Here is a 22,622-nt window from a genome sequence, read left to right on the forward strand (position 1 = left end):
TCGCGTCATATTCATTCTCCAACGATTTATATTTCCCCTGCCGTTCGGCACTTGTCACCTCCTCCCAGAATTCATAGACTCGAACCATAGACCTTCGTGGGATCGTAGAAACGAATAACGGTAGGATCCGCGCATGACAACGTCAAGCATTGTTATAGCGGCAGATTGGCGAGGGGTATAATCTTCGATGGACCGGTTGCACGACATATTTCTCGAGCGATCAGGGCTGAAACGGAAGGCAATCATGAGTCGATGAGGCTAGAGCTGTCATCCAACCTCGAATTAGCAGGGATCATAGTATTGAACGACTGTATACTTGCAAAATGCCTACATCGAGTAAGTTGTAGCGATATCAACTGCCAGAACGGATCCTTTCTTCCAAGTTGGGACCTCCTGTTGGGCCCCGGATCCGGCTTATGTGTGAGATGTGGTGTTTACCCCGTGGTATCTCTAGATCTGCTGCGTATTCTGGCGGGTTGAGCTGAGAGTGGGATCATCGTAAGAGTTTACGGACGTGGTGATGATTCCGTGCTTGCGAACGATCTCCTCTTCGCGCCTAGGGAGCCAACGTGAGTGAGGAAGCAGCTTTGAAGAGGGTTGATACTTACGACTGCGCAACGTATATGCTGGAGTCAGAGCGATCACGCTGTCTCCATTTGGTTCTGGTGTTGAGCTCAGCCGTTTGGATCCATGCCAGCATATTGGCGTTCGCTGTAGCAGAAACCTTGAGTCAAATCCAGATAATAGCTCAAGACCAAATGGCCTGGAGATCAAGGTCAACCTCGCTCTGCCGGCTGAGCAGGCATTTCCCGCCAAGGCAGGCTCTTTCCCCCCCGGGGCGTCTTTCCTGAATGAGCGACCTTGACAATCCGCGACAACACAACTCGGCAGCCACCAATTCTCTCGCACCTCCTCTATCTTTTGACGCAGACTGAGACAAGAGCACATTAAAACCTGTTCTCTCTTGCCTTCTGAAACTGGCATTCACCTGATCTCGCTTCGCTTAACCTAAGCGTCTTTCCAGACCCCCTCCGCTGAATATAAATGTCATCTTTCCTCCAGGGCTAATCTCCTTGCCTTCTTCTTCTCTCTCCTCTCTCTCAAATATGCCTTCGCCGTAAACCACCTTGCGGCCTTTCTCCCTTTTGACCTTAGAGTCTCTTCTCCTCTCTTCCGTCTGTCTCTTCTCTTCTCGGTGTTTCGTCCTCCTGATGGGCTAACCCCATCTTGAACCTTTCCAACCTCTCTCTCTCTCTCTCTTACATCTCTTCTAACCTTCCTTTCCCTTGTCGTTCGACCCCGTTGCCCCGTTCCGCACTCAGCCTCTGTGTCCCTCCCAGTTGTTCTCATCGTGTCTTTCCTCCCTCACTGTAACGTACTCCACCCAGCTCCACCGTCTCTTCTCCCATCTTCCTCGCTGCTTTGCCCACCATCAGGTTAGTTTCCAACCTTATTAGACGTTTATAGTGGAGAGAAGAAGTACTGATCTTATATAGTGCAAACCATCAAGCGCCATTCGATCCAAACACGCCGCCACATACCAGATCAAGGATGAACAAAGATGACAAGCCGGTGGAGGACTCACGAATTCAGTTTCCGGCTATAATGTGTGTGATGGAAAAAACAGATGGCAGCATCAGGAAAGCTCTTATAGACTGGAGAGACACACAAGACAATGCCACCAAGATCCTCCTGAACGTCCGCTGCTACTTTGAACAGGGCTTCTACTCGTTCATAGAGCTCAAGTAAGTCACAAACTGTCTTGAGTATGATCTAATGCTAATATATCGATAGATTTTCGCTGGGAGGTATCGACCCTGAAACCCGGCTATATCGGGACTACGCCAAACTGTACCTCAACTGTTTCACCGTACAAGGCATCGAAGTCAAGCAAGTAGTCTCCCGAGCCACGGAACTGGATGAAACTGGAGATAGGATGCTTGTGGACGGGTTGCTCTTTTCCAACAGTGCATTATGGAAAACAAGTCTGGAAGAGGGACGCGTTCTCCAGGTAGAGATAACGCTAAAGCCTTGTTCGGATACCAGATACCACGATGAGAACCTTTTTCTCAATCACCAGTATCTCGGCAACACTGTGGATATCACGGAAATTCGACAATACTTGAAAGAGACTGGGAAGATCAACTTATACGTGCTGGGCACTCCGTGTCGTGTCCGTTCAGATTTCGAGGAGATGGCAGCACGATTTGTAGATGACCTTCAGAGCCCACCAGATAAGATTTGGTCTTTCCCCTCCAAGTTCAAGATGGTTGGGGATGGAAATATGCTGGATTACAACAACTTCCCTGAGTCAACAGCTACTCACAAGGGATCGTATACGGACTTCACTGAGTATCAGATCAAGCACGCCTATGCTATCAGAAAGGAGGAGCAGTACAAGGTAAACCTTATTCAGAAACTGGAGAGGAAAACACTGAATCTGGTTGTCGCACCCGTCACTCATGCCAGTGGCCGTTACAGGGGCTATATCTTGGTATCAGGAAAGGAAGTTGACGACCATGGGAACTCCATTGCCAGCTATCAGCCACAACCTGGTGATGTTCTCGGGATCAACTTTAGTCTTACCAATGCTAAGACAGGCTTGGCTACGGCTTGGGTTGCTAAGGTCATCCCATCCAATTCAATTACACCACCAGGATACACGACTCTGATCCTCACGCAGCCGTACAACCACAACACGAAAGCTTTCATCCCACTTGATCCCCCGCTAATGCCTGTTGAGGTTGGCACCCTGCCTAGACTTGGCGACGCTACACAGGCAATCAAGGATGCTCCTGGAAGAAGGGTCCGTTTGTTGGTGCACAACTCACCTGCTTTCTTCAACGCCTCCATGTTTGCTCTGAGCGAAATCAGACATCATCGTCCGGAGATTGAGAGACTGTTGCTTGGAAACAGCCTAGATTCGCTTCCTAGTATCAACATATATGATGGAATCGACGGATACCGTGAGCTGTTGCAAAGCCTGGGGCTTAATGCAGAGCAATACGCAGCTATTATATCACTCGAACAGTGCAAGGGAGGTCTTGGGCTTATTCATGGACCCCCCGGAACCGGGAAGACATCACTCACGAAGAATATCGCGGTGCCATTCATTCAGTCACGCATCCTCGATCCAGAACGTCGCCATCAGGTAATGCACCTGGGACCGACCAACTCTATTGCCGACAACCTCGCAGTGACCATGGACGAGTTTGTACAGCGCAAATGGTCTCACGATAATATCATTGTAGTTCGGGTCTATGCTCGGAACACTCACCCTGGGCATGTCCTTTCCACATCAGCAAGGCCACGATCGGTGATGGGTAGGCCATTTATTATCCCGCTTGGATCTCGTGGTAAACCTCTATCCAGTGCTCCTAGTGGTCCTGCCGTTGGAGGCACACTTGATGGCGACCTCCTTGCAGAGTTAGAATGCACCACCGACGAGATTAGCCGAGCGCATGCAACTGCCATGACTCGACCTGCAGGAGTGAATGACATGCGGCTTAAGCTTCTAAAGCTCAGTGTTGCCTATAGAATACTGGAGGGGATGGGCGTTTACCCTTCCACCTGGGCAAATCCCAATGCCTTTTTTGAAGACTTGCACCAATATTGGCTTAACTGGCGCAACGGGGATGTTTTTGACGACGATGAGATGATGGAATTCCAAGAGTGCTTACGCAAGGCACATGACAAGATCCTCCAGATCGCCGATGTCATCGTCGGCACAACATCCATTGCAACCGACCCATGCATCTACCGAAATGCTCATCCGACTATCGTTGCTGTTGATGAAGCGGTCCGCGTCAAAGAGTCTGAGCTGTGGCCCGTGCTAGCCCATATGCACCAGCGCGCGACAATTCTTATCGGGGACGAACATCAGTTGAAGCCGCTATCCTTCTGTCCTGCCGAACAGAACAGGTTCAAAGATGAGGTCAATGAATCCCTCTATACGAGGCTCAAAAAGATCGGCCATGAGGCTGCCACGCTCTGTGTACAATATAGGATGCCCGAGGAGCTCTCTGCGCCTATCAGCAAAATATGGTACAACTCCAAACTCCGTGCGGCGGAAGGCCTACCAGCAGAAATCGTTCTCCTGAACCGCCAAATCGTCGATTACAACAGCATGCCTGAGACCTTTGACAAGAAAGACCGCCCTCTGCTGTTTATCGACGTCGAAGGTAGCGAGCAATGCAGCGATGCCCGCGGTGTCTCCGTTACGAACCCCCGCAACGCCAGCACCGTCTTTGCATTGCTGGTGGATCTCACCACGAGGGGGAGAATTCCGGCAGACGTAATCACTGTGTTGACCCCATACCGGGGTCAACTACAGCTCTACACATCTCTGCTCCAGCGCATCGACAACATGCTACTCCAAGGCATCAAGATCCGCACCGTTGATTCCTACCAGGGCGATGAAAACGGCGTGGTAATCTTAGATCTCATAGCCACCAAGAGAAACGCCCTCAATTTTGTGGCTCACACGCACCGCCTCTGCGTCGCAACCTCCCGAGCACGAGCGGGGCTCTATGTCATCGGTGCCTGGAAGACCATGTGCCTCCATGCTGAGGACCGGTTCGACCTTGACTTGCCCGGCTACCACTATGAAGAATGGCTCGACTCTGACAGGAGGAAGCGGGTCAGGCCACTAAAACTCCTTCTCAACTACATTCGAGATCACAAGCTCTATTGCACCGCGCCAGAATCCTTCAAGAGAGCTACGAACAGGGCAAAGCGAATTCTTGGTATCGTGGTCGAATATGAGGATTTGGACGAGGCAGAGGCTGACGAAATCAGCGCTCTGGAATTGAGTAAAGCACGCATGAACACCCGCCTTCAAGGCTTCAATCCTGATGAGTCAAAGAACCAGGAGTGCGTTGCCGCAGATGACGAGAGCACCGGAGAATTTCCCTGGGACAGCCCTGACTGGGAGCCTCGTTACCCTTAAGTGGATAATGGAAGCTTGGATATTGTCGAGCAACATTGACTCGGTCCTCCCATTTTACTTTTCTTTTGTTTTCTCCTTGCCATGGTCAGATGAATAGCATCTTGGATCCATGAGGCCTGATAGGGGCTGTTATGATGTATGAGTCACGAATCTTCCATTTCTTAGTTCAGAATGTTACCTCCGTTTCTTCATCGAGTACGTAATCCGTACAGGTGCAGTATTCCTACCGAAATGCCAGGGAAAGTGGTTAGAGAGGCATCGTCGGCTGATGAGCCACCGTCAAAGCATCAGCGCTGGACCCAATATGTGCAGCGCCGTGGTACAAGACGCTCAAGGTGCGCTATGTTTATCAGAGTACAAGATGGATCTTATATATATAAGAGGCCCAGAAGGATAGTTAAATGGCTCAAGGCTTCGAACATGCCTCGCGTGACTATCTACTCAACGGCTCCAGGCCATCTTACAGTAAGCAAGCCCAAGAAGGTCAGGCTGGAGAAGCCCGGTCGTATAGATTTCTTAACCCCAAAACGTGGGAATTGTCAGCATTAGGTCAAAGCTTGAACGCTTCCAAGGATCGTCATAAGTTGCGTGAGGGGTGGGCAGGTCCGAGGCAAGGCGCATAGCCATGTAACGGTGTAGATGGATTATCGTCTTGAGCGCCGAGATGGTGCAAGAGGGTGGTTTCCTACGTGATCTGCGGAAGATAATGAATCTCTGCGTTCTATATGGCTACTAATCAGGGGAGAGAGAGTTCAATCCGATGTAAAACTGCGATTGAAGACAACAACTACACTACTGAGGCCGTAGCTCGCCAGGTGACCAGGTGCCTGCATAAAGCCTTGTTAGGTGAGTTCAAACTTCGAAATTTTAAGTAAAAGGATTTCCGCCAGTGATTAGACCAGGGACAAGGCACATCACGGCAGCACAATTCGCTTCGTTGACAATGAAAGGTGCATCGTAGTCAACGACGCGAATACGGATTAATTGAACGTGATTTTCAACACATCACCGGGCTTGATTTTATACAATTCGGTCTGCTTTTCCCAGACAGGTTCCAGGTAACCAATGTAGCGGCGATTTCCAGCATTGGGAATCGTATTGACGCGAAGCTCGATTTTCTGACTCTCTAACGCCTTCAGTTTGCCGTCAGTGGTCTCTTGTTCATAGACCATGGCGAATCCAAACACGACAAGGTAGTCGGACCAAGACTCGTAGCTCGTCTTGTGAAATCGGACGAAATCAGGGCGATCTTTCCGTTTCGCATATTCACCCAATTGGATAAAGTGTCGCTCTGGATGGGACGGAAACCAGAGGTTGGGAGGGTCAGTGTTTGAATCATTGGCGAATGCAGAGCGGAGTTGTTCGACTTGTTCTTGCAAATTGCCGCCGATCAGGAGCATTTTCAATACTCTGGTCGAGCTAAGATGCTCTCGGATCGCACGAAGGTCAATCTTGCCGCTGTTGAAGTTGCGACCGGTGAACATGTTCTGTGCGTGTAGTTGTGTTTGAGCTCAACTTCCGGCATCCAAACCATCAAGTCGTCAAGGTGTTTCATCAATATCTCCCGCGTGTCTATTAACGCTGGCGAGGACACGACTTCTCCCTTCTCAATCTTGCGACCGTTCGGGAATGGCCTTTTGCAGATGCATCGCCTCCTCGCTCAAAACACGGCCACTAACCGGGTCCATAGTGTTCCCTCTGAATCCGGGCAACAAGTCTGTTAGTTGAAGACAACTTCAAGGGGATCCATTCACCACCTACCTGCAGTGGGGGAAGGGTTAAAGACCTTGTTCGTTCCGCTAAAAAGGTGCCATGACACCAGATTAGCTCAGGTGTAGTCTATAGTCGATCCCTGGTCTCAAGGCCTCCTGTGGTATAGCCCGAACCCTGAGCTCGATTGTGCCATTATAGCCTCCTTCTCAACACTTGAGGGCGATTGGATCATTGTCCTTGTCTGTGGCGAGGAGCATGGCGGGAGAGGTGGCCATTGTGGGTTATTTCGCTACGTTTGGGTTGTGGGATATGGTGATTCGCAGTGGGACCGATCTTCTGCGGCTTGGGAGGTTCGAGCGCGACCGAGAAAGCTATTACAGTTAGCAAGTTCCAATTTGGTTGAATCTCATGAAGTAGAGATGCATGCTCACTTGCAGCGGTTGCTGGTTCGAAAGAAGACGAGGAATCAGAAACGAAGGGTAACACGGAATGGGCTACAGCGAGATTGAGCAGGCGTTCGATGTAGGAGGACAGAATGATCAATACAATAGTGCAGGAGACCAAGTCTAGACCAGCACACAGAAAGAGTGTAGTTGAGAGTAGTCTACCAAAATTTTGGTGTTGAAGCTGGAAGGTGGAGAGAGAGTTGATAAGTTTCCTCATAAAAATCCAAGTTTCGCAAGGCGACCACCACAAACCTACAACAAGCAACTTCGAGTAGCATCCATGTATTCACACCGCTATATTTGGAGTAACTGAACGGTTTATTGTCCAGGATTCCACCTACCCTTTCACTAATTCTATTTTGCGATAGTGAATGCAGCCGAGTCCAGAGACGAAATATGCCGGTCGACCCCAAGAGCTAACCTTACAGGGTTTGTCCTAGCCTCCGCCATCCAGCGGAATCTTAAACCAAGAAAAGTGCTTCCTGGGGCTTGGTTTGTCAAGTCCCTGCCAATTACTGTTATTTGAGGTAACAATGCTAACCAGCGAGATCCAGTAACCACAACAGTTGGCCTTCGTCTGGACAAGAGCCACCTTTATCCCGCTTGAGTCAAACCTACAAGGACCCGTCTTATCGAATTCCGTCACGTCCGCAGATTTGGATTTATAGCGTCAAAGTTCTAGCCCTCTTTATAGTTGGTTGAGCAGGGAGAAAACGAGCATTCCGTCGCCATCAGCAGCGAAGTTTTTGGCAATGACCTTCTTCTCCGCAATGCACGCAGCGCGCTGGCATTCTCTCCGGATCCACAGGCGCCTCTCGACAAAGGACTAGGAGCGTATGGTCAGCAATAGGTCGGCACTTCTCTACGTCTGAGATGCAGCTTGTATGCCATATCAAAGCTAGTGCTAGGCCTGGGGGCACTGTTGAGTGGAATTGCACTTTATCTTTGTTTACTTGAGACCTAGTCACGGATCCTTGATGCTACGAGGCTCTCACGTACGATATGGAAAGCCCAGTCAAGTCCCGAATACCCTGGCCGTTGTTGCACAGCAGATGAAAGAAAAGATGTCTACAACTGTCTCTACGGTTGTCCGTTTGGGCAGGGGTTGTTGGGTTTGAGAGTGTTTCTGGGAAAATAGGTATGGCGAGTGTTGAACGCCATGACAGATTTTTCGAGGAGGAAAACATGGATCATGCAGTGTCAATCTGGTTACCAGGCCCTGGCTTTCAGATACAGCAACAAAGCAATGCCTGGAGCCATGTATGGTGCATTCTGCAGTGGTTTCGCAGGTGTGACTTGTTGCCGTCCGAGCACAACCATTGGTCCACCTTTGACTTGCATCTCTGATACTGATGTTCATTCTTTTTCCAAGGTTCTCGTTCCCTTCACTCTTCGATTACACCCATAACCATGTCATACGCATCTCCTAAAGTCAATTTACGTACCTTACCCATGCTGGAAGTGCTAGTTCTTTCCTCTCCACTTCTCCAACATACATATATCCTCATGGGGGTCTTCTGAAGCTGGTTTCTAGCCTCAAACTTACCTCACCACCACTGAGACTACTAATTCTTTCTCCCACGCTTCCTTCTTGTCTTTCCGATCTCTGTGTTATAGTCCTAGCTCTTCAAGGTCAGTTGCCTGCCCCTTTTCGTTGAAAAGTCCGGCGTATCTGTCCATACTGACATGACTGTTGTTCCAGAACGCGTTGACCCAAGAAGAACAAGACTCGCAAGATCCTCGTACACCAGTCATGACGTCTTTGACCAGGCAAGGTAAGTGAGAGAATCTGGGTACCTGTCCACTCAAGACAGCGGGGTCGCGACTGACATTCAACTGCTCGGAGTAGCTTCGGGCAACGGCAATCACAAAGATTTAGTCTCGTATGATGCGGTCGTCAACCCCTTCCTATCTCCATTCCACGAGAACTACCGCCCGTCCAGAGCAGATAAGTGTTTAACCATAGGGGTCTAAACTATAGGAGTCATTGGCTAACTTTTTGATCTTTCTACGTCTAGCTACCCTACCTGTCGAAATAATACTCCTAATATCGCAGAGCACCATGATCGACGTAATGGACATGCTTCATTTGTCACAGGTTTGCCGCAAGTGGCGGTTTGCGCTCACTCCGGTCGCGTGTACTTACGTCCGCTCTGGCCCGTGGAAGCCGCTGGTCCCTTCGTCACGCAGCCTGGTGTTGAATGACACTCTGGTTGGGTCGGCCATTCAAACCCTCCTCATCAGGCGCCAGTGGTCACTTCCAGGCCGTCAACTGGCCGGTCTGTTTTCTCTTCTGGGCGACCTGAAGTCGTTGGACATTGATTCTCATACACTTCGGGCAGTTATCAACCACTTTGAAACTCACGAGGATTCCCTTCGGAACATCCTCCCTAGATCCCTCACTTCCATCGTATTACGCTGCAGCCTCGTACACCTCAGCAGAATGACTATGAGCATCATATCCTGCCTTGCTCCGGAGGTCCGAACTTTCCTAGTGCTCACGAGCATCAACATGACTTTGGAAGTGAAGGACATTGAGTACGAGGAGTTCTCTGATGAAATCGCTGCGTTGCGGGACCGCTTGCAAGACGCTTGTGAACAGGAAAATGTTTCCGTCGTCTTCGATATCTATCTGGAAGAAGCTTCGGAAATCGATCAGGATATCTGGTATTCGCAGTACTATGATCTGTATGATCAACTGGAGGGTTAGATTCGGTAGTCACTCTGTTATCAATGCGGACTCAAAGCTAGGAAATGCTTTCATGCATAGCAAGTGGCCCACTTATGTATTTATCGCATGACTACAAATTCATGACTTCGTCAATTGGATGTTCTGTAACCTGTAGCCATTCTAAGCACGCAATATGTACACAAAAGGATTTCCTCCATCCATAACGAAGGGAGCAAGGCATTGTCTTACATCATGGAGCCGCCCCTGACCGGGCGCCGGGTTTGCAGAGCCTGGCATATGGCCATCATGAGCACGGTAATCATTTTGGTGAAGAAGAGAGTACAGGTGGCTCTACCCCAAAGTCAATCCTATGATAACCTTATCTATGCTTTCAGGCCGTGGCGTTCATTGAAGCCCCTCAACAAATTAGGGTCTTACGGTTTGTGGAGCCCTCTAACCCCAAAGAGTCACTGACAGCGAGTGTGAGTCCGAGATCCGAGTGCTCATGGCTCCTATGCCCCAGATGTCGGTTCGTCGACCACATCAGTGGCTGTATACTGGCGGTCTTGTTGAGTATCCGGAAGACGTTGGCTTCGGTAAAGCCTTCGACGGATCCCTGGGCAGGACCTTCGAGGCTGGGGCCTCGCCGGCAGCAATAATGGATGAACTACACTTCTCTCGAGCAAGATAGCTTTATGCTAACCGTGTAAAGGATGTTGAGGAATAGGAGGTCGATATGTTGTCTTGATGTTCGATTTCCTGGGTTGTCGGGTTAAATCATCAGCTTCCAAAGTTTAGAATCTCCTATATCAGTCTGTGGCCAAACATTGTGTCTGAATCACTCTCTATTCACGGTTGTATGTCCCTTCAGCGTGAACGCCAGTGTCCCGACCAACAAATTTCCAAGCGCCCCGGCAGTACACCAGAGGCTCTGGATTTGGGGCCATATCTTGAACCAGTTTCCGCGCGCATATTGTCCAATAGCCAGGTTCAACATCCCTTGCCTCCCAACTGACTGTCCTATTGACCGCGCGAAGGTAAAGCGCGGAAAATGGCGCCTGACCTGCGATTGCCACAGGGCTGCGTATTGGACTATGCTGACAGCAGGTTCGTATTGTGAGGTTGGGCATAGGGCGTCGAACACATTGGGACCTGCGAAGGCTGATGTCAGGGCATTCGGGGTCTGGTCAGGAGCGTATCGAGGTACGGACAGATCGCGATATGCGCAGAGGTAGGGGGTTCTCCGGTGATACCATTTCGGGCCGGAGGCGCACTATGAGTTCAAAGCCGTCAGTATAAAACGACGAAGATACCATAGTGCCTACCATGTTTATAACAGGTCATAAGTTTATCCCAGTGCGTTGTGGGCGAGGTGTCATCTGCAGTTGGTGGTATCTCAACTCTGGGGTGGCTATTCTGGCTTGACCAATCGAATTTCGGCAAAGGAATCATGCAGAACGAGGCGCAAAGCGAAAAGAATGTACCGGACGAAATGTGTTGGCACGCTGAAGAGGGGAAGGTCGCTCAATGTAGAAAATCTTCGGCAGAAATCAGACAAGATAGTAGACGCTTCTGATCAGGCATAGCATGTGAAGCGAGGTGCTTCTATGACCCAGGGGCGTACCCGGGCATGTTCGATACCTAGGTACAATCAGTCATGATTGCAGGTAGATTTGGCTTGGACCGCAGCATTGTCCATGGATTTCAAGAGCCTCTACTTCACCTTATGCCGTCCTGTGATATTCACACCTAGACGAATTGACCAGGAAGGTGATTGAGATGATGAAGTAACAGCATCCATAGACAATGGGTAAATACATAGAGAATAACTAACGTGTTACTGATTTGTTGATGTGAAGCCTTATAGCCGTGCTGTTGCTCTGTTTGGGTCTTACATAACTACAAGTCCCGACAATTCTTCTTCCTTTCAACCTCTTACCTGCACCACCCACTCGCCTGGCTCACCACCAATGGCTACTATTTTTCTCTCTCTTCTTCTTCTTATCTTCCGTCTCAACTACTCTTGCTATCATTCTTTCTCAATCAGCCCCATTGTTGCATAATTACTCGATCCCCTCGTCGTCCTCCATCGCTTCCTCCCCTCTTCTTCCCGATTGGGTAACACTTCACACCACCTTGCCAACGCCTCCTCCATCACCACTACCTGTGGACAAAAGTCGAACTCTCTATCTGTGCAAACATCACGCTTGGCTGCCCTTGGCCTTCGGCGACAATTCGCCCCCTCTCTTTACCGGATTCAGAATTTTCGGTCTAAGGTAAGTCGTCACCCTTCAAAATCTGTACCCACCTCTGATGAATAGTTTCATAGCACCCGTGATGACCTGTGCACAATCTCTAAAGGGCGGCCACGCCGCAGCCTCTCTCCCTCTCTCTCTATCAGCCTGTTTGGCTATTCTCATCAAGGTTGGAGAATATGGCAAGACCCTGGACCAGATCATCGAGGGCCAGAAACACCGCAACACTGAAGGAGCTAGCTGCCAAGTCAACAAAAACAATCAGTCTCCTCAGGCCAACGGCCGCGCTCCTGCCGACGCACTCGTCAAGTCGGTCAACACCGGTACCTTTGAGAAATTCATGCTTGGTACTGTGCAAGAGGGCAAGGAAATCTCAGCATGCGGCGAGGCCGAAATGGAAGCATCCTTGACCGATTGCAACGCATCTGCCGCCGAGCAAACTCCCGGGGTCAAGTCAGATCCGCCAGGAACAGAGGGTAAGGGGCATCAAGCAGTGTCGGCAGGATTCGAGGGAGGAGATGCGGACGCTATTCAAGGCATCGTCGACAAATATATGAGCTATGACCGTGCCCTTCTCAAAAAAATAAGGGATATATGGGCTGCTCTTCTAGCTGGTCGAGTGGGTCGGCGGCTCAGCCGTTACACTCGCAACGCCATGGACAGGGCGATTGCCAGTATCGAGATAGATCTCGGAGAAATTGAGGATGATTACCGCATGATGTTAGAGAAAGGGGGCTACTGGTGAATTTGGGGCTGGAGGCGCCGGCAATAATGATTGGTAATCCTGTTCATAAGTTCCGTTTCCTCTCATGCTAGCTAGTTGTTTGTGTAAATACTTCTCTACGATCTTCAATCGCAATTTCAACTCTATTCTCGATTTCAAGTCCTGTACTATTCTCTTAGTATCGAGGACGGCAATTATCCAGGTAGCGACTAACTAGAACCCCTTCGCCAGTACGATAGAAACCTTGAAGTATAATTTTTGGCGCCAGATACCGCTGGATGAGTAGGACTCAGCAACAGCTACCATGAGCGCGCTTACCGGCCGAGGAATCTAGCGTGAAGAAGGCAAGCTACGATGAGACAGTGGACGCCCATATAAGACAGGCGCATCTCTAGACAAGTGCTACAAACCAATGAGATTCCTGTCTTCGGGTTGGCCATGAGATGACTAGGCCTAAGAAGAATGGAGCGTCGATGGAGTAGATATGGATTGTAGTATTTAGCTCTGTTTATCATATAACCTTGCAGAGGTCTCCTACGCCGCTCTTAGCTTGGGGGCCTGGCGGGGATAATAAACTACGGGTGGTGGCCCTTCATTTGATTGAGATAAACATTCGCTCTGTGAAGATGGCTATAGGTCTATTCACAGGAGCAGGCAGAGAAGAGATGGGACGAGCGGCGCCAGCGAGGTAGCAGACGTCATACATGCGAGGATGCCGCAAGGCTCTAGGGGTAAAAGCATGGACCGGAAGATAAGCCGTTTCCCAATCCGGGCTGCCTCAGCTTTTCCGTTATAATAAGGCACTCTTAGTCGTGATCCGATCTGATGGCTGAGAGCAAAAAGACTAACTCAAACCCCAGGTGGCTGCCCCCTAGCTACTTTCTTTGCCAGGGCTTATATGGGACAACTCAGTAACCTGATTGTAAGGGGGTCAATGATGCAAGAGGCTGATAGAGCGTATTTGGAAAGGGCAGAAGTGCGAGTAAGGTGTGAAAAGCTCTTGCCCAGTCAGTGCCCTTAGAATCCTGCTTTAGCAAGCCAGCGGACGCTTTTCCAGTGGACAGACACGGGTATGAGAGCCAGCTTCAGTGGTATGAGAGCCAACTCCAGCGTCAACAGACATCGGGTATCGTTTCAGTTATATGGGCGCAGGCGCTGAGGTAGCTGTTTCTATTGCGGCTTGGCGTCATCGAGTCGGTGCGGCTAATAAGCTTCATCCTTGAGCATGGAGTGTAACGTTGGGGCGTAAACCGCTGTGTGCGGGAACTTTCAGCTTGTCAGTCTCTTCAAGTGGTAGAAAGGGGAGTGATATGGACTAATAGGGACCGCGGGCTGCGCAAGGGTAAATAGAGAGTAGGTCTCGACCTACCGAACGGACTGAATTATTCCTCAACAATAGAATTTGATCGCGAAAAGATGTAGATTTGATAGCATTATTCCGCACTGTCTAGAGTTCCAATTAAAAGTTGAACGGGAAATATTGGGCATATCGCGCTGTACTCGCGGCCAGTGGCATTGGTATGAACAGTTCGAGCCTGTGAGTCCCTAGTTACCGAAGGCATCGGGGTGGGAGATGTTCATGGTGTCAGAGCCTCAGAATGTACCTGATAGAAGAGAACGTTAGTGAAAAGAATGATCGTCTTGCAAGATGCCATGAGAAGACCGGGAATAATATCAGACTTGGATAACGGGCGTTGGTGCTGCAGGTGACCTCCTCGTCTTGATGGTATAGAACGGGACTTAACGCTGATCAGTGTTCCGAAATATTAGCGCGGTAAACACACCAAGTGCCGAATGCAGAGCGGTGTTGAAAGGATTAGTTGAAAGCTGCAATAGCAAGAAGGAAGACAATTGATGATAGACGTTGGGGACCAAACAAAGGTGATCAAGGTACTTGGGATGCAGGTAGCGAAGGAAAAGCCGATTAACAGTCTACCCAGTCTCTCAGTTGCAAAAGTAGGATTCTGCCTTAGGCAAGCTATTTGTTACTCCCTACGATACCCATCATACGCCTTTTTTTTTTGCTGCATCAACCCTTCTTCCACCGCGATACCACATCAACTCTCGAGCTTTCGTCTTCTTTGTCTCGCCTATATGATATCCAGCTACACTGCCTGCTGCATTGCTTGTGGATTTCGGATCTTCCATTTCTTGAGGTCGTGCTGGTACGTTTTGAGTTGAAACTCTTGATTCCTCACTAACCCCACGTCTCCACCAGACCCCAAACACACCGACGCTACCTACATTGTTTGCTTTTCGTTCGAATACACGCCATTATACAATATTCCAGCTGTTATGAACCCGGGATGTCAGCTTCTAAGGCTATTCAGAGCTTTGTATTGGCCAAATCGGCATGCGGAGTTTGCTGCAAGTAATGACCTCTCAGTAATGTTGGAGCCAGACACTAACACACACTCCTGCCTCTAGTTCTCTTCGCCAGCACTCGAAAGCGAGTTTTTACACAATGCTTACTTTAGCCGGCTGAACCATACGATACCTACTCGATCATGTCACTCTGAGCAGGGATTGCCAGCCAGATAACGCGGAAGAGCGCGGGGGATATGCCACGCCATATCTCAGCGAAACACTACACCTTATAAATACGGGAACATATTCTCTCGAGGAACAACCAGTAGGCTACGTGGTTTTGCCAAATCTCAGTCATCGCGTTTGATGAGAACTTCTACCTACAACACCTTGGCACTCTGAGATTCTTTGGCCTCGCTAAAGCGACGCCTTAGGGTCAAGGCGATGCTCCGCCAGGCCCTTGATCAGGGGTACCATACGACTATCGTTATGTCGAAACTGAATGCACTGCTGGACTGAGAGCACTCAATTTCGCTTTGCGTTTATTTTCGTTTAGGTCCTGCCTCACTCACCTGAGAGCCAGTAGTCCATGCTCTGTCAACACGACCTTCCGACTGGGGACTACCTCACTACCCTGAGAGCGAATACCTTGATGTATTAACACCTCATCCTCCAACAGAAAACTGTCTTGTGCAGAAATGGATGTCTCACTACCCTGAGAGCCTAATAGTCCGTGCTCCGTCAAGACAGTGCTCCCATCCGAGGACTGCCTCACCTACCATGAGAGCGATTTCATTATATCCTCCAATCCGCAGTGTTACCCACAATGTGCCAGATCCGAAGTGTAATTCTTCAAACTGCGAACTGCCTCACTTACCATGAGAGCGAATTCATTCTATCCTCCAATCCGCAATGTTACCCCAGTTCTCCCCCTCTCACTCACCACTCAAAATTTTATCTATTCCTCCGTCATCTGCCCAATGGATCCCTACCTCCTCATCATTATGAACCGTGCTGCTCCATCATGTCAGCTTCTGTGAAGGTTCAAGCGGTCATATTTTTTTTACTCGTCTCACGATTGCGCGCGTGATCCACGACACCGAAGAGGGGGGTTCCATGAGCGATTGGCTTACGCGGAAGCGCGTCTTAGGCCTGACAGCACTAAGTGATTTGATTATCAACATACCTCGACCGTAGGGCGAACCGAGAATTAGCGCGAGGATTCTGAGGCAGCAGTCGGACCTGTTTACAACACCGAAGGCTGAACTCAATGAATAAAATCCTTCCCTCGGCAGCTCATCTCGAGGCTCACAGTGCACAGCAATCTCAATGACTAGGAGCCCAATGGAAGGCCCTTAAGCGCCAGTAGCAAATATACCCCGTGACTCAGACCGCAAGAACAACGACATCAGCGATGAGGGTGCTGCCTCCACGCCCCGGCCAGCCGGGGAAGGAAAGACATAGCACCACCTGAGGACCAGTCCGAGCATAACCGCGAGGAGTATGAAGTAGCAGCCACAGGAATCGACGATTCTTGACCTTCCGAAATGGAAATCGAGGCTTTGACTTCTGAAATGTGAACTCCTTTGACTCTTTGTTGGCCACGCCACTGGTACTCTTGAGATCGATGCTCATGATACCCGCAGACAAGACTGACGCTGGCTACGATACTCGAACTTGCTGTCCAACTATCTAGGGGGTGTATGTGTCAAGGCGCGTCTGCCTTTTAGAAAGGTCAGTATCCTCTTTCAGGCAAGACTGTTTTTTGCTATGGTTCACTAATCGTTCCTACCCAGACCAGATTCATAGCCCGCCCTCGCATGACGGCTCTGTCACCGATGTCCACTCCTACGTGCAATATCTGGAGGCAAAGATCTTGGACAGTGGACCAGATATACAATTGGTTGGTCTTGGGCAGTCGTCACTGAGCTCGTGCGGGGTTATGGGTTGGCTTCTCTGTACACCACGGGTTGATAAGAGGGTCTTGTTGTCACTAGCAGACTGGAGATTCTGAGCCGCGATTACGTTCTACGGAATGTTGAGGAGATAAGGCCTTGTGTAGATGCATAAGGCACGCCTACAGATTTGTAGCCAGCAATCCTCGGTTGTGCAAGGTGTTTCGCTCAAGCATATCAGTAGCGAAGTGGCCAAAATATATGTATTGACTAGCTGTACAAAACACTCAAGTTTTGAATCGAAAAGTACTCCATCTACGTAAATGACATCAAAATCACGATGGCCGACAAAGATGCAACGCTAATGTACAGATACAAAGACACTATCATGGCTAAAACATTGGATTCCGGCCTGTAGACCAATCTCCAGGAAATGCGGTAAACATATTTGCAGCGACCGGATCAAGCCGAGAGACGTGGTCGTGGGTGATACCGTTGGCCAATCCCAGCTCGCCGTCCACAGTGACTGGAGGCGAGGCCATATTGACGTCGATAACGTTAACGTCGGGTTCTAGATCGGGGAACTCGCGTAGGAAATCCGGGGTCATGGTCCAGTTGTCCAGATTATAAAAGCACTTCGTGAAGGCATCCGAGAATCGATACATGCCCGTTTGGCCTTGCTGGACGAAGGTGTCTTGCAGCCGATACGGCCAAATGAAGCGGAAGCATGTCCAGAACATGGACCAGAACTTTTCGGAGCAATGTTGGTGAGGGTACAGAATCAGACGCTCGCGTAAAGCGGGCCAAACCACGAAATCGATCAAGGGTTTGTGTACGATACGGTGCTGGGACGGCCGTTGTCTCATGAACCTCGGGAGATGGCTCAGGTTGTTCTCAGACGGATCGGAAAGATACTGCAGACTATGTTAGCCTGCGCCTTGAAGAGCAGATGCGACTTACGCGTAGCATCAAGCTGACCACTCGCAATACCGCCACTCTTTCAACCGCACCGCAAGTACGCCAGACTGCCTCATCAGCCGTGCGAAGCATGTTCCAGACTGGATCTAGCGGATACAGATGGCCGACAGCATCCCAGCCTTGAACAACGGCCCGAATTGCGATGTCGGAGTCCCGGATTCTTTGATCTGCCATAGTCCGTGTGCAGCTAAGCGCAAATCGGCCCAGCATCTCATTCATGTAGAGTAGCTGTTTGCAGCAGTCACATGGAGGTTCAGTGGAATGGACTACTGCCTGAATTGGCATCGGCATGTCCATCGGGAATGTGTGTAAGGTGCTGTTAAAAGGAACATGAACATCTTCTGGGGTTTTTCCCGTCATTGATAGCCCGTCAGGCAGGTTGACAAAGGTACCGTTCGGGGAGAATTTGTCGATTATGCTTGAATCTTCAAAGGACGGACTTGCGGACTGTTGTGGGATATGAGAATGGTGATTCGTTGCCATGAGATTTGATTGTTGTGTATGACCATTCGACGATACATGTCTGCTGTTCTCGCTATCAGCAGACGTTGATCCATCGTCGAGACCTGTCTTCGCATCATTGTAGTTTTTGAGGACCGTATCTAGGACAATCAAGGTCAGTACACTCCATTAAAAGATAGAATTGACATACTTGCTTCCGCCAGACCACCGTTGATAGCTTTCTCGATGGACCGCAACGTCGACCGCAGAGCTTCGTTGGCTTTCCTTTGTTTATCAAGCTCATCGATAAGCTCCTGGACATTCCCACTGCTGTGGAAACGTGTCAGAGTCTCTATACGAGACTCCAAATGAGCGATGAGCTTTTTGGTTTTCTCTCGGGCGCTCCTCTGGGCTTGTCGGTCTTGCTCGCGTTTTCGAGCCGCCCGATCGCCGGTGAGTTTTGTGGTCTTCTGTGTCTTGCGGGGAGTCTCCATGGCAATGCAGATGGTGCGTCGATGAGCAAGGATTCCTGGTCAGAGCAGGGAGCGGCCGCTCCTACGTAGTACGCAGGAATAGCAGCGGCTAGGGATCCTCGGTTCTTGGTGCGGCGAGCTGAAAATTTCGGCGATGATGAGAGAAGCCACGAGAAGCGGCAGTTCACATGCGAGGAGGATGGTTCGAACGGGCGATCGATTAATATCAAGACTCAAGAGATCTCCTTCCCCACGACTTTATTGCCGTAGATTAACCCCGCCTCTTCTCGCGTGGCAGACGCAAACCCCGGGGGCACCCGGTTCCACTGCAGGTATTTGCCGCAACCCGTGACACCCGAGAGATGAGGAGGTTGTCAGGACCAGGTACAGGTGATGAAATTGGTAAGAGGGGAGGAAAGGTTGTAAATTCAGGAGGGTGAGGGAACGTGGTGGTGGAGCGGGGAAATGGGGATCCGAAACAAGGCCAGGTCCAGGTCCAGTTTGCGCCTCCTTTCTCCAGTATGACGGGATGATGCAAATTCCAAGATACGAGAGGGGCGATACCCGACAGTAATAAGAATTCGATTGGACTGCAGGAGGTAAGGGGTGGACTGATCCAGTGGAGAGAGAAAGATGGAGATTGGAGAAAGCTGGCGAGGCCGGGGTCGAACGGCGTCGCGTCAACGGCGCGGAAAAACAGCTCCGCTCCCCGGGATTGCCGAATCGGTCCAAGCTACGCGTTTGAGATTGACTCTCTTAATCTACTCTTGCTGCAGGATCATATTGTCCATTACGAAGCCATGCTGATTGCTGCCATCCTCCTCGTTACAGGGACATTAAGATTAATTCATTATCATTCCATACGTTCGACCCTGCTGCCCGTCGCGAAGATGTGGCAACAATCTTGGGGTGCGTTCCCGCATCCGACCTCCACTAATTCCACGCTCTCCAGCTTCAGCAGAGCTTACGAGTACCTGAACCAAATCCTCTTGCGCCACAATCCTCGCGTCAGCTTCTCATTCTCTATCCGAGAATTGCCCCCAGAAGAGCCGAAATGACTTGAGCAATCGCGGAAACGAGCTGGAAAAGTTAGCAAAAATCAACCCTTGGCAATTGAACAACCTACCGGCGCGATGTCGTTGATGAGGTTCCTTGTGTTCTCGGCGAATTCTCGGGTGAGCAGAATGGCGGCGTTGTCGAGAAGCGTGGTGAGCTTGTTGATGAGCTCCTCGTTGATGAGACCGCCGAAGCTCTCAAGCAGAGCCGGAAGCTGCTCGAGCAGGTTACCAATCGCCTCGCCTCCAAGAAGGTCGGCAGCAGTCTGGACGAGATCTTTGATCTGCTGCGTCGTAGGACTTCCTAGCAGGGCCGCGAGCTGAGTGACAACAGTGTTGATGTTGTTCAAGCTCTCCGAAGAGAGCAGCTCCCGAATGGCGCCGAGGGCCTCAGTCAAGTCGCCAATGATACCCCCGAGGTCAAGCTGGCGCTGCACGAGGACATTGTAATCATCCACGCTGAGGGTAGCCGGAACGGGGAGGGCAGCGGCCTTAGGTTCGGGCTCCGCAGCCGGGATGGCGAGCACGGTCACTGGCAGCAGCGCAGCGGTGAAATACTGGAAGAACTTCATTGTGAATTGAGGAAATGGAACAGAATGTTCTTGTCAGGAGTGAGGATGATACTGCTGTGATGTGCTTGCGGGTGAAGAACCTGGTCAGAGCAACTGGGTTGGAGACGAGCTCTATACTTGGAGACTTCCCTCCGCTCTTTATACCTGGCCTACCTTCTTCTCCGCTGCTGCTCGGCGGCTGTCACATTCTTGAAAACAGATGTCCCGATCGATCATTTACCAAGGGTCTATCCCTGCGGTTGCGGAGATGTACTTGCGGGGTACAGCACCAACCAGGCTTTCTGGGTGTACTCAGGTGGCGGACATCGTCGTAGTTAATTTGGGAGACACAAGGATCGAGGTTCAGGTCTGGCAACCGACGCCCCCGACTCAGGCGTCCTGACTCGGGGAAAAGTCAGTGACGAGCCTTTGTTGGCCTAGCTCAACGCCCGGCAGGCTGGCCTGCAATCTATATGTCGGTAAAGTATAGCGGACTCTCGCCTGGTGAGCTTATCTATGGTTTTCGTATTGAGCTTTGAAAGTGCTCTGATACCGGGGCATCTGGCTTTCGAGAGTCAGGGGTTACAGTACAACCGCACAGGTACATCGGTGACTATGGAATAAGAGTCAACAATGCCTCATTGTTGCTACATCCCCGTTGCTAACAAGACGACTGCTAGCTTGACATCATCTCGTTATGTCTCACTTCAGCCTGATCTGACTCCATCGACGGAGAATCAGGCGCCACCCTCGGTCAGTATCAGCTCTCCAACAGGATTCTCTATTGCCATCCTGTGAAGTTGGAACAGACTGTCTTCTGCGCCAAATCGCCAGGTTGGACGCTCGGAATCTGCGATCGCTCGGGCTCTCCACCTCCGCAGACCTGATTCATACGGGCCGAGTCAGATATACTTCGACCCTGACCGTGAGCCAATCGCAACCATCGGCCTCAGCAGCCTCAACAAAAAGTCCGAGGTTTGACGGCGGCTTCGGCCTACGACGGCCCCAGACGTTTGTATGGACTCTTGTCCAATCAGTGCCGACGGAGCCCTGAGTCGACTCGCCCGTGTCTTTTGAGGTCTACCCCCAGTCGATCAATCCTGTACGATATATGCATCCCCGCATTTCATTATAAGGACATCGTCACGCATTCCTTAGGCAAAGACTTGCTTTTGCCCTGACTGTCTTGGACATTCTATACAGAGCCGTCGCTCAACTCTTATTATCATCCCGCAACTAGAAACATCATCTAGTATGCATTTCCTTCGTTACATTGCCTTCGGGCTTATGAGCACCCTTGGTGCTGTCGGAGTCAATGTCACCGCGACGGTGAATGCCACAGAAATCCAGAATGCGGCGTAAGTGTACCCCCTGCAGCAGAATACTTGTAGCTAACATCGTCAATAGCGACCAGCTTCTCTCCTTTTTCCCCAGCGCCACTCCGTTCACAGTCGAATATACAGCTCCTGGCGGAAACCTTCTCCAGCCCCCATCGTCTCTTGTTGGGGACATCATCACAGCCGTTCCCCCTTCCGTGCTCGCCCAGCTCCTCCTTCCAACAGGCCGAAGCTCAATCGCATCTGAATTCGAAGCCGGCAACACCCCGAGCTGGTACGAGGAGCTGCCCTCAGAAGTAAAGAGCTACGTCCTCGCCATCAAATCACAAGTCGGCGCAGGAGAAGTTAACCTCACTGCGTCTCGAACCCCGGCTCCCGAGGCATCTAGTCAATCTGGAGATACCACTGAGGATAGTGATGCTCCAGCTACTGAGACTTCTGACAACTATGCCGCGCGTCCCACTGGTGAGGTTGCGGCTGGTTTGGCTGGCGTCGTCGGACTACTAGGACTGGCTGTGATGCTTTAGATCTAGAAATTACTGGTGCATGGTCTTGGGGCTCGGGGAAATGGGCTATTGGGGAAATGGGGAAGGTCCCTTGCTTATCATCTGCATGCTCTATGTATGATAGCGGGGTTTGACCTGATCAGGCAGGGCATGGCACCTGTCATAATAATTTTGGAGAAGCGATGATAACGAGGTTTTCACATGAAATTTATGGGTTATGACTGCCGTCGAAGCGCGTTCCCCTCTTTGCTTTCTTCTTCTCTTTGCTTACATAGAGTTCTGGCCTGTAGTTAGCTGAGGGTAGGTACCCATTTGACCATCA

General features: G+C 50.4%; 7 protein-coding genes across 7 annotated transcripts; 3 read left to right on the plus strand and 4 right to left on the minus strand.

The window, feature by feature from the left end:
* Positions 1-2,901: 2,901 nt before the first annotated feature.
* On the minus strand, positions 2,902-3,726 carry BJY04DRAFT_199369 (uncharacterized protein). Its single transcript, XM_073712761.1, has one exon. The coding sequence runs from the start codon at positions 3,499-3,501 to the stop codon at positions 3,274-3,276; it is 228 nt and encodes a 75-aa protein (XP_073566683.1). The 5' UTR covers positions 3,502-3,726; the 3' UTR covers positions 2,902-3,273.
* A 2,202-nt stretch (positions 3,727-5,928) lies between these two features.
* BJY04DRAFT_222720 (uncharacterized protein) lies at positions 5,929-6,432 on the minus strand (the record flags this gene model as incomplete). The annotated part of the gene is made up of 1 exon (XM_073717474.1): positions 5,929-6,432. One exon carries the CDS (start codon positions 6,430-6,432, stop codon positions 5,929-5,931), a length of 504 nt encoding a protein of 167 aa, XP_073566684.1.
* A 2,737-nt stretch (positions 6,433-9,169) lies between these two features.
* On the plus strand, positions 9,170-9,817 carry BJY04DRAFT_222721 (uncharacterized protein; the record flags this gene model as incomplete). Its single annotated transcript, XM_073717475.1, has 1 exon — positions 9,170-9,817. The coding sequence occupies one exon, from the start codon at positions 9,170-9,172 to the stop codon at positions 9,815-9,817; it is 648 nt and encodes a 215-aa protein (XP_073566685.1).
* Positions 9,818-12,115: 2,298 nt separating this feature from the next.
* BJY04DRAFT_222722 (uncharacterized protein) lies at positions 12,116-12,778 on the plus strand (the record flags this gene model as incomplete). The annotated part of the gene is made up of 1 exon (XM_073717476.1): positions 12,116-12,778. One exon carries the CDS (start codon positions 12,116-12,118, stop codon positions 12,776-12,778), a length of 663 nt encoding a protein of 220 aa, XP_073566686.1.
* Positions 12,779-17,249: 4,471 nt separating this feature from the next.
* BJY04DRAFT_199374 (bZIP transcription factor) lies at positions 17,250-19,514 on the minus strand. The gene is made up of 3 exons (XM_073712762.1): positions 18,590-19,514; positions 17,920-18,539; positions 17,250-17,873 (listed from the first exon to the last, which is right to left on the minus strand). The coding sequence occupies exons 1-3, from the start codon at positions 18,870-18,872 to the stop codon at positions 17,352-17,354; spliced, it is 1,425 nt and encodes a 474-aa protein (XP_073566687.1). The 5' UTR covers positions 18,873-19,514; the 3' UTR covers positions 17,250-17,351.
* A 360-nt stretch (positions 19,515-19,874) lies between these two features.
* BJY04DRAFT_222724 (uncharacterized protein) lies at positions 19,875-20,478 on the minus strand (the record flags this gene model as incomplete). Its single annotated transcript, XM_073717477.1, has 2 exons — positions 19,875-19,931; positions 19,978-20,478. The coding sequence occupies 2 exons, from the start codon at positions 20,476-20,478 to the stop codon at positions 19,875-19,877; spliced, it is 558 nt and encodes a 185-aa protein (XP_073566688.1).
* Positions 20,479-21,483: 1,005 nt separating this feature from the next.
* On the plus strand, positions 21,484-22,411 carry BJY04DRAFT_139056 (uncharacterized protein). The gene is made up of 2 exons (XM_073708646.1): positions 21,484-21,815; positions 21,865-22,411. Exons 1-2 carry the CDS (start codon positions 21,712-21,714, stop codon positions 22,319-22,321), a joined length of 561 nt encoding a protein of 186 aa, XP_073566689.1. The 5' UTR covers positions 21,484-21,711; the 3' UTR covers positions 22,322-22,411.
* Positions 22,412-22,622: the final 211 nt, after the last annotated feature.

This window comes from Aspergillus karnatakaensis (assembly GCF_047715665.1).
Source record: "Aspergillus karnatakaensis strain CBS 102800 unplaced genomic scaffold BJY04scaffold_62, whole genome shotgun sequence".
Taxonomy (NCBI): Eukaryota; Fungi; Ascomycota; class Eurotiomycetes; order Eurotiales; family Aspergillaceae; genus Aspergillus; species Aspergillus karnatakaensis.